The following is a 13,855-nucleotide window of genomic DNA, read 5'->3' as shown; positions in this document are numbered from 1 at the left end:
CAAACTGTAAAAAAGCATTTATGAGACCATCAGCGGTGTCTGAACACTGACTAGTCCATGACATTCATGAATTATGTTCTCAAGGTGTGATTTAAGTATTTTGGAAAGGTTTTTAAAATAGTTTTTTTTTCTTTTTCCTTTTTTTTTTTTGAGAGATACGTACTGAAAACAGACAAAACTGATGTCTAGAAACTTCCTGATAACCTTGGGCAGGGTGGTTGGGCAAGTAGGTGCAGAGAAAGAAAACAGTGGGTTGATGGTGGGAGATGCAAGATGGATGCAGGTCTGTTTTTGTGTGTGTGTGTGTGTGTGTGAGTGTGAGTGTGAGTGTGAGATATGCTCCATAACAGAAAAGGAGATGTATGTACCAAATGAAGGGACCCTGTCCTGCCTCTCGGCCAATTTAAGAAACCATATTCGCTGTCGTCTGCCCTAATTCTCTGCCACATCCCATGGAGACCTCCAAGCCCCCAGGCCTGTTTCTTAGGAGATAAACCAACCTATAGAATTCCCTGGTGGCTCAGTGGTAAAGAATCTGCCTGCCAATGCAGGAGACATGGGTTCCATCCCTGGGTCGGGAAGATGCCCCTGGAGAAGGGAATGGCTACCCACTCCTGTATTCTTGCCTGGAGAATCCCATGGACAGAGGAGCCTGGTCGGTTATAGTCTGTGGGGTCCCAAAAGATTCGGACACGACTTAGTGACTAACCAACAGCAGACCAACCCCCACCCTCCCCTGTTCCAAAGTTAGAAAGGGGCAGCTCAGAACGTCGGAAATGACCACATGAAGACAGCCAGCATTCTCACTGATAATACTGTTTATTGTCCACGGACCGAGCGGTCACTTGAGAAAGACACAAAGCATCGGAGACATGCGCTGTCTGCTTGTCGACTTTCAACAACTCTCACGTGTTCCCAGCACAGGAAGGTCTCAAGACTTCATATTCCAGCAAAATCACATTGCCCCAAAATTGAAAAAACAAACAAACGAAAAAAAAAAAAATCCAAACAAAAACGAACAAGATCAACAAAGCTTTAAATTACGGCGGCAGGTCCGATATTTCTTAATACTTATCAAGCAAAGATTTGGAAATAACTACAATGTAAACTTTATTTTAAATACTTTGAGTCGCTTGCAGAAGACAAGAATAGAGGGAGAAAAGAGCAGTGCTTAGAACATAACATATAAATTAATGCCAAATGGAGAGCCTTCTTAAACTATATATATATGGCAATTATTGACTGTGAGAGTATTTGAGTGGATTCTTGGCCACCATTGTGTTCTTCATCTTGACTTTTTTTTTTTCCTGCTCAGCATGGCTATAAGACCAATGTGCATGGATCGAATATAAAGGCCATTTTTTAGAACCAACCTACACAAAGATTCTTTGCTTTGTAATAATTGGAACCAGAGAACAAAAAATAGGAGACAGAAAAGCAGTGATACTCAAAGAACGGAAGAAAAGGTCTGAAGGAATCACCATCATAGGCTAGCTACCATGCCATATCCACTCTGGATCCAAAGCTCCCACGATGCAGAAACCTTTGGGGAAGAAAAGGTGCGAGTCTAACCCCTATCGAGGGCAATAGAAAACACAGTACAGGAATGATTACAACTGATGTCAGAAACAAACCAAAACATTAAAAAAGTCAGCAGAAACAGGGGTAAATGTTACATGTGATAACACCGTACAGGAAGCAGACGGGGGTGGGGTGTTGTATTGACTGCAGGGTCTGGTGTTCTTATATATACTGAAATCACACGGACTGGTCCATTATGACATCTTACGAACTTTCTATCACTGCACAACATGAAGATGCCCTTGGAGCGGGGCTGAATTCCTGGAGAGTCCCCTAGTCTGCCCTAGAAAGGGGGTCATCAAAATCTGTGCTGACCAGGCCCCCGGCTGAGCATGGGGGCTGCATGCCACAGCGGGGGAGGGTCAGGAGTCTCAGAGGTGCTTTGGGGTCACCACAGAATAGAGCAGGCTTAGAAGATGACTTTGGGAAAACTCTGCAGAACGACTACTCCCAGGCCAACAGACTCCAGTTTCATTGTGTGTTTGCATAGCGTGCATGATAAACTTAGGACAGTTGACCTTTACAGCACAAGTGGGGAGAGAAAGGAGATTATCTTTACTGTTACTGAGAAATTTCTGCCTCCATTAACCCCCGATTTACTGGCATCAGGAAACCATCTTTAGGGAACAGCTAGGCTCCTTAGCGCCCTATGAAGTTTCTTAACTTGGAGATCTTTGTAATACAAGAAATATAAGCAGAGGAGGGCGGGTACACCGGTAAATTTGGGTTCACATATTCCCTAAGAATTCATCTTTAGCAGAATGAGATGTCTCTTAAAGCCGGCCACAGTATTCTGGAGGCCCAGAAAAGCCATGAGCGCTTTACTAACACCACCTCCCCGCCAAAATTCATCCTTCCCAAGGGAGGTCTTCATTCTGTGCTTTGCTGACTTCACTCTGGGGAACCCCTGCACCCCCGGGGCACACTGACGGTCAGTCTTCCAGGGAGCTCACACTGTTAAAACTCTGGCACCTGCTTGGGGGGCTCTGAGGTGTGTTGGGGGACAGGGCAGGATCCAGCTTTTGATGTCTTCAAGATGTGCCAGACAGCAGGGGGAGTTCATGCCACTGGCCACACAGAGCCCCTCGCAAAGCCAATTCATGCCCCTCCACCTGGGTGCCCGAGACCAGACAGAGGAGGGTGTGAGAGGGGCCTTAGCAGCCCAGGAACGAACTCTAGGGGCAGCCAGGCCTCCCTGGCAAACATCTACGCCAGGGCAGGACATCACAGCTCCCTCAAGGGCTGGGCCGGGTCCTGCGGGCCGGGGATGGGACCCAAAAAACTTGGCTGGAGCTGAAGCCTGCCGCCCTCACATCTCTACGAGGCCAGGGAGGGAAGCTCCTGCTGGAATCCTGCAGATTAATATGATTAACTGGGGGTCCTTCAAGAGCAAGCCACTGGTCCAGGGCTGCTCCCGGAAGTCACAGACGCTGGGAGTCCATGGTGGGCGTGGGGGAGACAGGGGGTGCACAGGGACCACCACCCTAGGGCCAGAGGTGTGGAAACTGCAGGAACCGAGGGACATGCCCCTCTCAGGATGAAAGGGACCTGGTAGGCCTGCTACACAGTCTGGCAATGACCCTCGAAAGTTCCCGCAAAATGTACATTTCCAGGCTCTGCCCTGACCCGGCTTGGGGACCCCAAGTGCTGTCTGCTCAGCGTTTGTGACAGTGCCAGGGCTGGGCCCGGGAGGGACACCTGTGCGTCCAGCCCTTGCCCGCACCCAGGGACGGGAGACCGAGATGCACAGTGCCCAGGTTGGCGGATGGGGTGTGGGACCCATCTCTGCCTCCAGACCCACACCTGTGTGTTTAAAATGAAGATGGGGGTGGAGAGGAGAATCACACTAACTTAAAGCCACTTGGATGACTGTTTTTATTCATGCTGTTTCCAGGAAGGGATGTCGGAGCTGGACCAGTCTGAACTCTTGGACGCTGTCGATTGGCCCCAGGGGTGCTGGTGGCCTGCTTACGGGTCCTCGATGTCCAGAAACTCCTGCTTGGGGGGTGCTGCTCCGCGGTACCAGGCGCAGGAGCCGTCACTTCTCTTGATGCAGGCGAAGAATTTGGCCTGGTGTCCGTTGATATTCTTCTCCGTGACCCAGTCCATCCAGAGGCACTCATCCGGAGAGGAGATGTAGCATGGGATCATGGGGCATCGCGTGATCTGGGAAGGGGGACATGAGGTGGATTCAGCTGGGGACCGAGGCCACTCGTGGGGCGTCTCCAGAACCTGGCCTTCACCTGGTGAAGGTGTTCAAGGGCAGTGTGCAGAATGAATGACCAGGTAAGTGCAGCAGGGAAGGAGGGAGGGAGCTGGGATTGCAGTCGAACCTGCTCCATCAGTAGGCTTTCCTGAGCCCCAGACTCTCCAAATGGCAGCAGGCAGCCTGTCCAAGACAGGACAGAAACCTTTCTGTACCCCCTAGCTAGTAAGCTCGCCTTCCACTTTGTGCCATCTGGTCTACCTTCTCTGAGCACAACAAACCGGCTTCAGCTTAGCCCCACCTTCCAGAGAGTTTAACAACAACAACAATAAAGGGCCTTGAGAGACTTCCCTCATGGGCCAGTGGTTAAGACTCTGCACTTCCACAGCAGAGGGCATGGGTTCAATCCCTGGTCAGGGAACTAAGATCTCACATGCCTCATGGCACGGCTAAAAATAAGGAAGGGGATGTCTCATAATATATAAATAAAACAAAAACAATAGAGTTTTGACTATCAGACAGATTCAACTCAAGTAAAAGTTAGAACAGCATCTTGCTCCCAAGCACACAGATGCTTCGAGGAGATCAGCAAGGATGAATAGTGTCTTGGTAAAAGAACCTGAGTCCACGGGAGGGTGCAAACCTTCAGGCCGTGCAAAGAAAAAGGAGGAACTTGTTTTTTTTTTTTAACTTCACCTTAGGCACAGAGGAGTTTGCTAGACTTACAAGTAGTTGTGGGTCAGAATTCACACTGTGAACGAGCTAAGGGCTGGGCTAGCGAGCATCTACCAGGATGGGCAGGAAGGAGACAGAAGCAGTGTGAACCGGCACAGGCCAATCTCTGGGCCACAGACTCACAATCTTGGGCCCAGACTCACATCCTGTGCTGGGGCTGGGGGAGGGGCGGCGGGGACCGAGGGATATTAGGAGACAACAGAATGGGACCCTGGGGGCCACGCAGACCTCACCTTCTATGGCTGCATCTAAGCATTTGCGCTGCTGTAACTGTGCTTGGCACCACCTCTGGGGTGCTTTCAAGAAGAAAGGCAGGGGCTTCAGGGGTTCTCAACACACAGACCCCATATTTACATGGACCCATGTGTGGAAATGGCTGGTACACTGGCAAAACCATAACATCTGGGATGTTCTTTCACAAGGCACACCAAGTCTCTGCATTTGTACATTTGTAGAAAGACATTCCTAAGGCCCATGTTCTGCCCACTAAACTCCTCCTGCTAGAAGGCTCCCTTCCTAGAAGCTGCAGCCTACGTGGTCAGATTCCCCTTACCTCCCAAAGGTCCCTGGCTGGACACCCTCACTTGTGGGCAGACCATACCTCCCCAGAGCCCTGTCCTAAGTCAGGACCCTGTGGATTGAGAGGCCCTAGGAAAGTCAGGGATCAACCCCCGGCCGTCCACCTGGAGGAGGTGGTGGCAGCTTACCTTGCACTCACAGCCCATCTGGTACCTGTGGTTCAGGCTCTTCTTCTGGGTGGTGCTCAGGGTGTCCCAGGGCACGATGAAGTCACAGAGGGTGATATGCATGTTGCCATTCCCCTCGGCCTTCCCTGAGGAGACAGGGGTCACCAAGCTCAGAATGAAATTACGGGTTCTCTTCTTTTTCCTGCATCTGGATGAGACTCAGGCATAGGGAGTGTTAGTTCTGACAGTACCCTGGGCCGTAGGCTATTTTGTGTCCCCTCCAAAACTCCAAGATTGAAGCCCTGACTCCTAGCACCTCAGGATGTGTGACTATCTATAGAGAGAGAAGGTCTTTAAAGAATTGATTAAAATGAGGTCATTAGGGTATGTCCGAATCCAGTAGGTGCCCTTGTAAGAGGAAGAGATTAGGACACAGACAGACACAGAGGGATGACCACGTGGGGACACGGAGAAACTGGCCATCTACAATCCATGGAGAGTGGCCTCAGAAGAAACCAACTCCGTCAACATCTTAATCTTGAATTTCCAGCCTCCAAAATTGTGAGAAAATACATTTCTACTGCGTAAGGCCTCCAGTCTATGGTTTTTGTTATAGCAGCTTGAGTAGATTCATACACCGTGGAATATTTATTCTGAGTATAAGAATGCAAGCTCACTGTAGAAAACTTAAGAAAGTAACTTTTAAAAACATCTCTCTTTTCATTACCTAGAGCTAACATTCTGATGCATTCCTTTCAATATTCTTTTATGCACATGTATTCAAGTGAAAAATGTCACTGTTGTATGTAGATTATATTACTTCTTGTGTTTTTTTCCACCAAATATTTATTCACAAGCATTTCCTCCATTTGACATTGAACCTGTAATTCTGGGTTGTTCCATTATGAACAATAAGGGCAGAATTTTATAAAATCAGCAATCTGCCCTACATTCCCTGTATTGGGCATGATGAGATGCTTGATAACACACTGTTCGCACCTTAGACTTCTAACTCAGCCCCCTTCCTCCTTTTGTGAAGAGTTCTCACTGGTGACAGCCCAGGCATTAGCAGAGCAGAAGAAAAAGACAGACCAGTGTGTATTCTGGTGAATGACAGGACCTAATGAGGGCCAGGGAGGTTGTCTAAAATCTCGTCCTTCCTGTTACAATGGCACCTTGTCAAGAGACACAGATGCCCAGTGATGACACCAGAGCCTGGCAGAGAGTGACACGCAACTCCCTGAGAGGCAGACAGGAGCCCCGGGCTGCACCCTGGGCATCTTGGCTTGACAAAGCTGCAGCGCTTCCAACTTAATGATCTCAGGCACAGCCCTGGCCACCAACAATCGCTAATAGAAACACAACTCAGTGAGTGCTGATGCAGACAGCCTATCCTCTGCATCCCGTCAGAAGGAAGTGAAACAGAAACCCGTCGTCAGGGGAAAGACATCAGCTTGCCTGAGGCTGCACGTGGCACCAATGACATCCTTTGTGTTGGGCAGGTGGCAGGCAGCACTCCCCAGGTGTGAATTTTCCTGCTCTTCTTTCTGTCTTAACCACGCCTCTAACCTTCAAGCCTTCTATTTTTTTCTTGGACTTGTCTGACATTCCAGGTAAAGTAAAGGACCAAGAAGCAGGAGGACTCCTTGACTGCATTCATTCTGATCCTAATAACTAAAAAAAAGATGTGTCTGGGTGACCTTAAGCTTCAAAAACAGCTGTAATTTTTTCTAGACCTGATGCTGAAGCTGATGCTCCAATACTTTGTCCGCCTGATGCGAACAGCTGACTCACTGGAAAAGACCCTGATGTTGGGAAAAATTGAAGGCAGAAAGAGAGGAAGGCGACAGAGGATGAGATGGTTGCGTGGCATCACCGATTCAATGGACACGAACTTGGGCACACTCCAGGAGATGGTGAGGGACAGGGAGGCCTGGCGTCCATGGGGTTGCAAAGAGTTGAACGCAACTTGACAACTGAACACACACACACAGCCATTTTCTAAAGCGTACAGAATAGACAGGGAGCTAAATGGGCAATGGCAAGTAACTCTTTCCTATATCTTGGTTTCTTCTGGCATTGACCTTGCCTGGCCTGGTCATTCATTAGAGGCAGGCTGAGTATTCATTCCAGTCCCTCCCTCCAAACTTAGGTAGCAACTTCCACTGCATCATGTGACTGGCATTAGTTTCCCACGTCACATTGTTCTTTGCCTTTCTTGCATATCATGTTCTTTAATCAGGTCATAAGCACAAAGGGTAATGGTTGTGTCTTAATCCTTTTTTATCCATAGTTCCTTGAACATAATAATGGCTCAGTAAAAGTTTACTGATGATGACATGGTTATTTGTTCTAACAATGTGTTTCAATATCTTTTTTTTTGCTGTTTTCCTTTTTAAGCCTTTCCACCACCAGTTCAAGCTTCCACAGAGAGTGGGCAAAGGCACAGCATGGAGATGAAATGCAATTTTTTTTCTTTTTAAAAAAATTTTGTTTACTTATTTTGGGCTGTGTTGGATCTTTGTTGCTGCGTGAGGGTTTTCTCTAGTTGCAGCGAACAGGGACTACTCTAGTTGTAGAGAGTGCATGGGCTTCTCACTGCAGTGGTTTCTTTTCTGCAGAGCATGGGCTTCAAAAGTTGTAGCATGAAGGCTTAGTGGTTGTGGCACACAGGCTTAGTTGCTCTGTAGCATATGGGATCTTCCCAGACCAGGGATAGCACCCATGTCCACTGCATTGCCAGGCAGATTCTTGACCACTGCACCACCAGGGAAGTCTGAAAATGTGTATTTTCAATGGCCCCAGTTCCCAGTTCCCATTAGCTTTAAATGTCATGTGTAAATGGTGCAGCATCTCAGAATGTTAAGAAGAGATGCCTTTCAGTAGAGATAATTAAGACTTGATTTGGTACGTGAGCATCTGTCTGCCTTGGAAAAAAGCAAAGTCTTTCTTGGACACAGAAAAGCAGGAATTAATTAAAATTTGTAACTGAGGGTTGTATGTTTACTTTTTTCCGGAGATGAGGACTGGAGAAGAAAATGACAGGGCCGATTCTGTAACAGTTCCTGAACACAAGCGTCTCACGGTGCCAACTCGACATGTGAAGCTGAGTCATCAGCCCAGGAGGAGGTGGGCTGCCCCAGGCTGTGTGGTCACTCGTGGGGCCGCAGCCAGCACTAGCTGAGTGGTTTTCTGTGCCCCGTGATTCTTGGTTAGCCCGTTGTGACTCCAGGAAAACAAGATCTAGATTCTGTGCTTCAGAAAGTAAACACCAGATTGAACTCGGAGCCGTCTCACTGAGCCAGGGAACGAAGCTGGCTTAGAGAGGTTCCTCTGTAATGGTGTGAGTCAGTAGCCAGTGGAAGGGCCTTTTATTAATCCTATGCTCTGTGGCCAGTTAGGAAACTAAAATGTGCCCCCTGTTGCTTGCTTCCAATGTGAAATGTATGGTAGCTTAAGACGATAGCTTCTCGGGTAACACAGGGGTAAAGAATCCGCTTGCTGATGCAGGAGACACAGGAGACACAGATTCAATCCCTGGGTCAGAAGATCCCTTGGAGAAAGGAATGACAACCCGCTCCAGTATTCTTGCCTGGAAAATTCCATGGACAGAGAAGCCTGGCGGACTGCAGTCCACGGGGTCGCAAACAGTAGGACACGACTGAGCGTGCTCGCACTAAGGTGACAGGCACACACTTATCAACTGAGAGCATCTTCAAACATTTGTAGTTTTTCTTATAAGTGGAGCTACAGTTTGGATGCTTTCACGGGTAGTAAGTTTCTGAAATGTGTGTGGCAGTTACTTGTATAACTGTTTTCTCTTTCAGCCTGGGGACAACCGAAAGGGCTTGGGTGTGGGAGCAGTTTCACAGGTCATGTACATATTACATGTTAAATAGTCTTTGATGGCAGATATGAACAGCTGAGATGACACGTGAGTGAAAATAAATGTTATCAGAGAGTGACTGAAATTATGAGGCTTTCTGCGTTTGACTCACCATGCTCCCTTTGGACATGAAGCCTTTCCCTTTCAGAAAAGGGTCTTAGCACAATGGATGTTCCTATCACATCTCCCAAAAGGAAGAAAAGCAACTACCAGCAAAACAATCATCGCACCACCCTCCACGCCTGTCCTGGATCCACCTTCTTAGCAGTCCCGTGGTTTCCTTGCACTCCTGGGATAAGCAGGGAAGGATAGGACCCAAGCCCCATGCTCCAGAGAGACCTTGCCAGGGCTCCTGACTGCTGGACATAAGCCCTCTCCCCGTCCTGCCCTGGGATCCAGCCAGAGGGCCTTGCGGACCACCCATCTCGTGGAATAAAAGAGCAGTGCCACACTCCTTAGGATCTCTGGGCAAAAGGCAGGTCTGACTGCCCGGGAAGGGCCCCAGCAGATGAAAATCATGCCCAGAGGTCACTGTGTGAGGGGGTGACTGACCCTGGCTGCTAGGGCTCAGGCCTCCTGAGCCTGTGCAGACTGGCTCTTTGGCACCTCTAGAACAAAAGATCTGCCTCTGACCCAGAGCAGGGCAGGTTCTCAGCCCTGGCTGTGCACTGGACTCTCCTGGGGAGCTTTACCAATGCTCTGGGGGTGGGAGGCACCCCCAGAGATGGTGCTTGAATTGGTCTGGGGAGCTGCCTGGGCATCAGGAGTTTTGCAAACTCACTGTGGAATTCCAAAGAGGAGGGGAGGTGGAGGACCGCTGGGCTAGGCGTCAGGGCAGCGAGACTGCTAAACCTGGACCAGTGATGGAAGAAGCGGAGTGTAACAGACCCAGGAGTCATGCTGTTGTTGTTGTTTGTTGTTCAGTCGTGTCCGACTCTTTTGCAGCCCCATGGACCTTAGCCCAATAGGATCCTCTGTCCACGGGATTTCCCAAGCAAGAATGGGTCGCATTCCCTTCTCCAGGGGATCTTCCTGACCCAGGGATGTAACCTGTGTCTCTTGCATTGGAAGACAGATTCTGTACCACTGAGCCACCAAGGGTTAGGCTGAAAGTGAAAGTCGCTCAGTCTGTGTCCGACTCTGCGACCCCATGGCCTATACAGTCCATGGAATTCTCCAGGCCAGAATACCGGAGTGGGTAGCCTTTCCCTTCTCCAGGGGATCTTCCCAACTCAGGGGTCGAACTCAGGTCTCCCGCATGGCAGGCGGATTCTTTACAAGCTGAGCCACCAGGCAAGCCCAGGGTTAGGCGAACCAGGGTCTAATTTCTGGCAGCACCACAGCACCACTCCCTGGCAGTGTGATGCCAGCAGGGATGTGTTGAGAAACGCCTAACCAGTAGTTCTCCTGGGATTAAGTGTGTAGCATTTGAATTCTGTGGTGTCAATACTCCTACCCTGGCCAACTTCAAGCTACCAACATGACATCAACCAAAGTTTAGTCACCGGTCTGAAAGTGGGTCCAGGCACACACCATGGGGTCTGAGCACATGGCTCCATCCTCTACTCCTCAGTTTTCCTCATCTATAAAATGGGGTCATGATGGGGGTAAGTGAGGATTAAGTGGAACCCACATGAAAAGCATTTGGAGAACATCAGTGCCAGGAAAAGGGCACTTCTATTTCTATTAACAGGAAGCTGGTGGGGCCTGATGTAGAAGCCTTTAAGACAGAGCCTCAGCGTGGGTAAGGATTCACCTGTGCATGTCTGGAAGCAGATGCAGGCCCAGACCAAAGTTACCTTCCCACCAGAAGCCACCAGCAACAGGATGGCGGGCTCTCACTCCTTGAATGAGGGCTTCTGCAGCTCTGCAGTTTGGCCACATAGCCCCTAGAGGGCAGTGTGGAGACCCAGAGGGATGGCTGAGGCTCTCATATTAAAGGGTGTTACTGCCAAAATCGCTGCAGATGGTGACTGCAGCCATGAAATTAAAATACGCTTACTCCTTGGAAGAAAAGCTATGACCAACTTAGACAACATATTAAAAAGCAGAGACATTACTTTGCCAACAAAGGTCCGTCTGGTCAAAGCTATGGTTTTTCCAATAGTCATATATAGATGTGAGAGTTGGACTATAAAGAAGGCTGAGTGCCAGAGAATTGATGCTTTTGAACTGTGGTGTTGGAGAAGACTCTTGAGAGTCCCTTGGACTGCAAGGAGATCCAACCAGGCCATCCTAAAGGAGATCAGTCCTGGGTGTTCATTGGAAGGACTGATGCTGAAGCTGAAACTCCAATACTTTGGCCACCTGATGTGGAGAGCTGACTCTTTTGCAAGGACCCTGATGCTGGGAAAGATTGAGGGCTGGAGGAGAAGGGAACGACAGAGGATGAGATGGTTGGATGGCATCACCGACTCAATGGACATGAGTTTGGGTAAACTCTGGGAATTGGTGATGGACAGGGAGGCCTGGTGTGCTGCGCTTCATGGGGGTCGCAAAGAGTCGGACACGATTGAGCAACTGAACTGAACAGTGAGTAAAACATTAACAACTTAGAAAAGAAAAACATTATGCTGAGGGAAGCCAGGCACAAAGGACCATATATTACATGAGTCCATTTATAAGAAAGTCCAGTATAAAGAAATCTAGAGATGAGTGGTGGCTGAGAGCTGGGGGTGGGGGGAAAATGGCAGTTAGGAAGGTAATAGCTAAAAGGTACAGGGTTTCTTTTAGACCATGGTGACGATTGCACTCTAACCCTTGAATTATACATTCAATAATAAATATACCCTGACCCTTGAATTAATACATTTTAAATAACAGATGTTCAGAATAAGACATTTAGGAAGTTCAGAAGGCTTTCTAAAAGAAGGAAAAAACTCCTTAAATATAATCTCTTTCAATATTCATTTTTATTTAGTTTAGTTATTTGGCTGGGCTGGGTCTTAGTTACCACACGCAGGATCTTCAATGTTTAGTTGTAGCGTGTGGGATGCAGCTCCTGACCAGGGATCGTACCCTGGACCCCGGCATTGGGAGCTCAGAGTCTTAGCCACTGGACCACCAGGGAAGGCCCCCCCGTCACACTTACATCAACTGCAATAAATAAAATTAAAGCCCCAGCTCTTCAGTTGCACCAGCCACAGTTCTCAAGTGCTCAGTAGCTCACTGACCAGCTCAGACATAGGGCATTTCTGGCAGGTTTGGTTAGACCTGTGGGTCTCAACTCGGGGTGATCCTGCTCCCCACCACAGGGAACATTTGGTGATGTGGAAGACCCCATGACTGGGGGGAGGATGTGACAGCAATTAATGGGTAGAAGCCACGTATGCATGCATGTTCAGTTGTGTCTGACTCTGCAACCTCATGGATTATAAGGCTGCCAGGCTCCTCTGTCCATGGGATTTTCTGGGCAAGAATACTGCAATAGGTTGCCATTTCCTACTCCAAGAAGTCACAGATGCAGCTAAGTATTCTCCATGCATAGGACAAGCCTGCCAGCAAAAAATGGTCTCAAATATCAATAGTACTGATTTTGAGAAGCCCTGTTCTAGACCCTGGGGGTGCAAGCTAGTGGGGCAGGCAGAGGAGACAATGGAAAGAAGTAAAGGGATTTCTATATCAATTCTGTATTACTATGGTCCATCCATAGTAATAAACATACCATACTAATGTTAAGATGTTAATAACAGAGGAAGCTGTAGGAAGACCTGAGATAGCTGGCTATACTGTACTAACTTGCTCAAGTTTTCTGTAAATCTTTAACTGTTCTAAGAAATAAAATCTAGTGATAATAAGAAAAAAAAGTAAAGTCATTTTATGTAAGACTAAAAGAATAAAAACTTTAAAAGAGATGCAAGGATAAAATTGTGGTCTATCCACACAGCAGAATATTATTCAGCCTGAAAAAAGGAGGAAATTCTGACACTTGCTGCAACATGTGTGACCCTTGAGGACATTATGCTCAGTGAAATAAGCCCATCACCAAAGGACAAATGGTGCTAGAATCCACTTTTATGATATCCCTGGAGGAGTCAGATTTCACAGGGACAGAAAGCAGAACACCGGTTGCCAGGGGCTGTGGGAAGGGGAGTTTAATGTACACAGAGTTTGTTTGGGAAAATGAAAGCGTTCTGAAGACGGATGGTGGTGATGCTTGTGCAACAATGTGAATGTGCTTTATGCTGCTGAACTAGGCACCTAAAATTGGCTAAAATGGTAAACTTTATGCTAGGTATATTTTATCACAATAAATGAAAGAGGGATACGATGAACAAAGGAATGGGTGAGTAGCACACATAGTAATATTAAGAGATTTAAAACAAGGTTTTGGGACTTCTCCAGCAGTTCAGTGACTAAGGCTCCGAGCTCCCAATGCAGGGGGGGCCTGGGTTCAATCCCTGGTCAGGGCACTAGCTCCCACATGCCGCAGTGAGGAGTCCTTATGCCACAACTGAAGATCTCGTGTGCTGCAACAAAGATCGAAGATCCTGCATGGTCGCAACTGAGACCTGGCACAGCCAGATAAATAAAAAACTACCAAAAAAGACAATAAAACCAGGTTTCAACTCTGCCTTCCGCTTCCTGCCCAGCCTTGAGCACTTCCAGCCTCTCACCTCTCTGTGTCCACCTGACCTCAGATTTCCTATGAATACTGGTTTACTCTATTCTTTCTCTTAAGTCACATTGGTTCCACTATTCTAACAAGGGGAATGTGGAGGACGGTTGAAAATTTATCAGTCCTCTGATGGGAAAAAGCAG

At 48.1% G+C, this 13,855-nt stretch overlaps 1 protein-coding gene across 1 annotated transcript in view; it reads right to left on the bottom strand.

Annotated features, from left to right (window-relative positions):
- Positions 1 to 800: 800 nt before the first annotated feature.
- Positions 801 to 13,855, bottom strand: part of TIMP2 (TIMP metallopeptidase inhibitor 2) — a 53,047-nt gene continuing 39,992 nt past the window's right edge. Inside the window, exons 4-5 of the mRNA XM_061144649.1 lie at positions 5,230 to 5,354; positions 801 to 3,747 (exon numbers count right to left, since the gene is read on the bottom strand). Of these exons, the coding sequence (XP_061000632.1) occupies positions 3,550 to 3,747; positions 5,230 to 5,354 (323 nt within the window). The 3' untranslated portion in view covers positions 801 to 3,549. The remainder of the gene's footprint in view (positions 3,748 to 5,229; positions 5,355 to 13,855) is intronic.

The sequence above is a fragment of the Dama dama genome, chromosome 5 (assembly GCF_033118175.1).
Source record: "Dama dama isolate Ldn47 chromosome 5, ASM3311817v1, whole genome shotgun sequence".
NCBI classification, from domain to species: Eukaryota; Metazoa; Chordata; class Mammalia; order Artiodactyla; family Cervidae; genus Dama; species Dama dama.
This window is presented reverse-complemented; position numbering and strand designations above follow the sequence as displayed.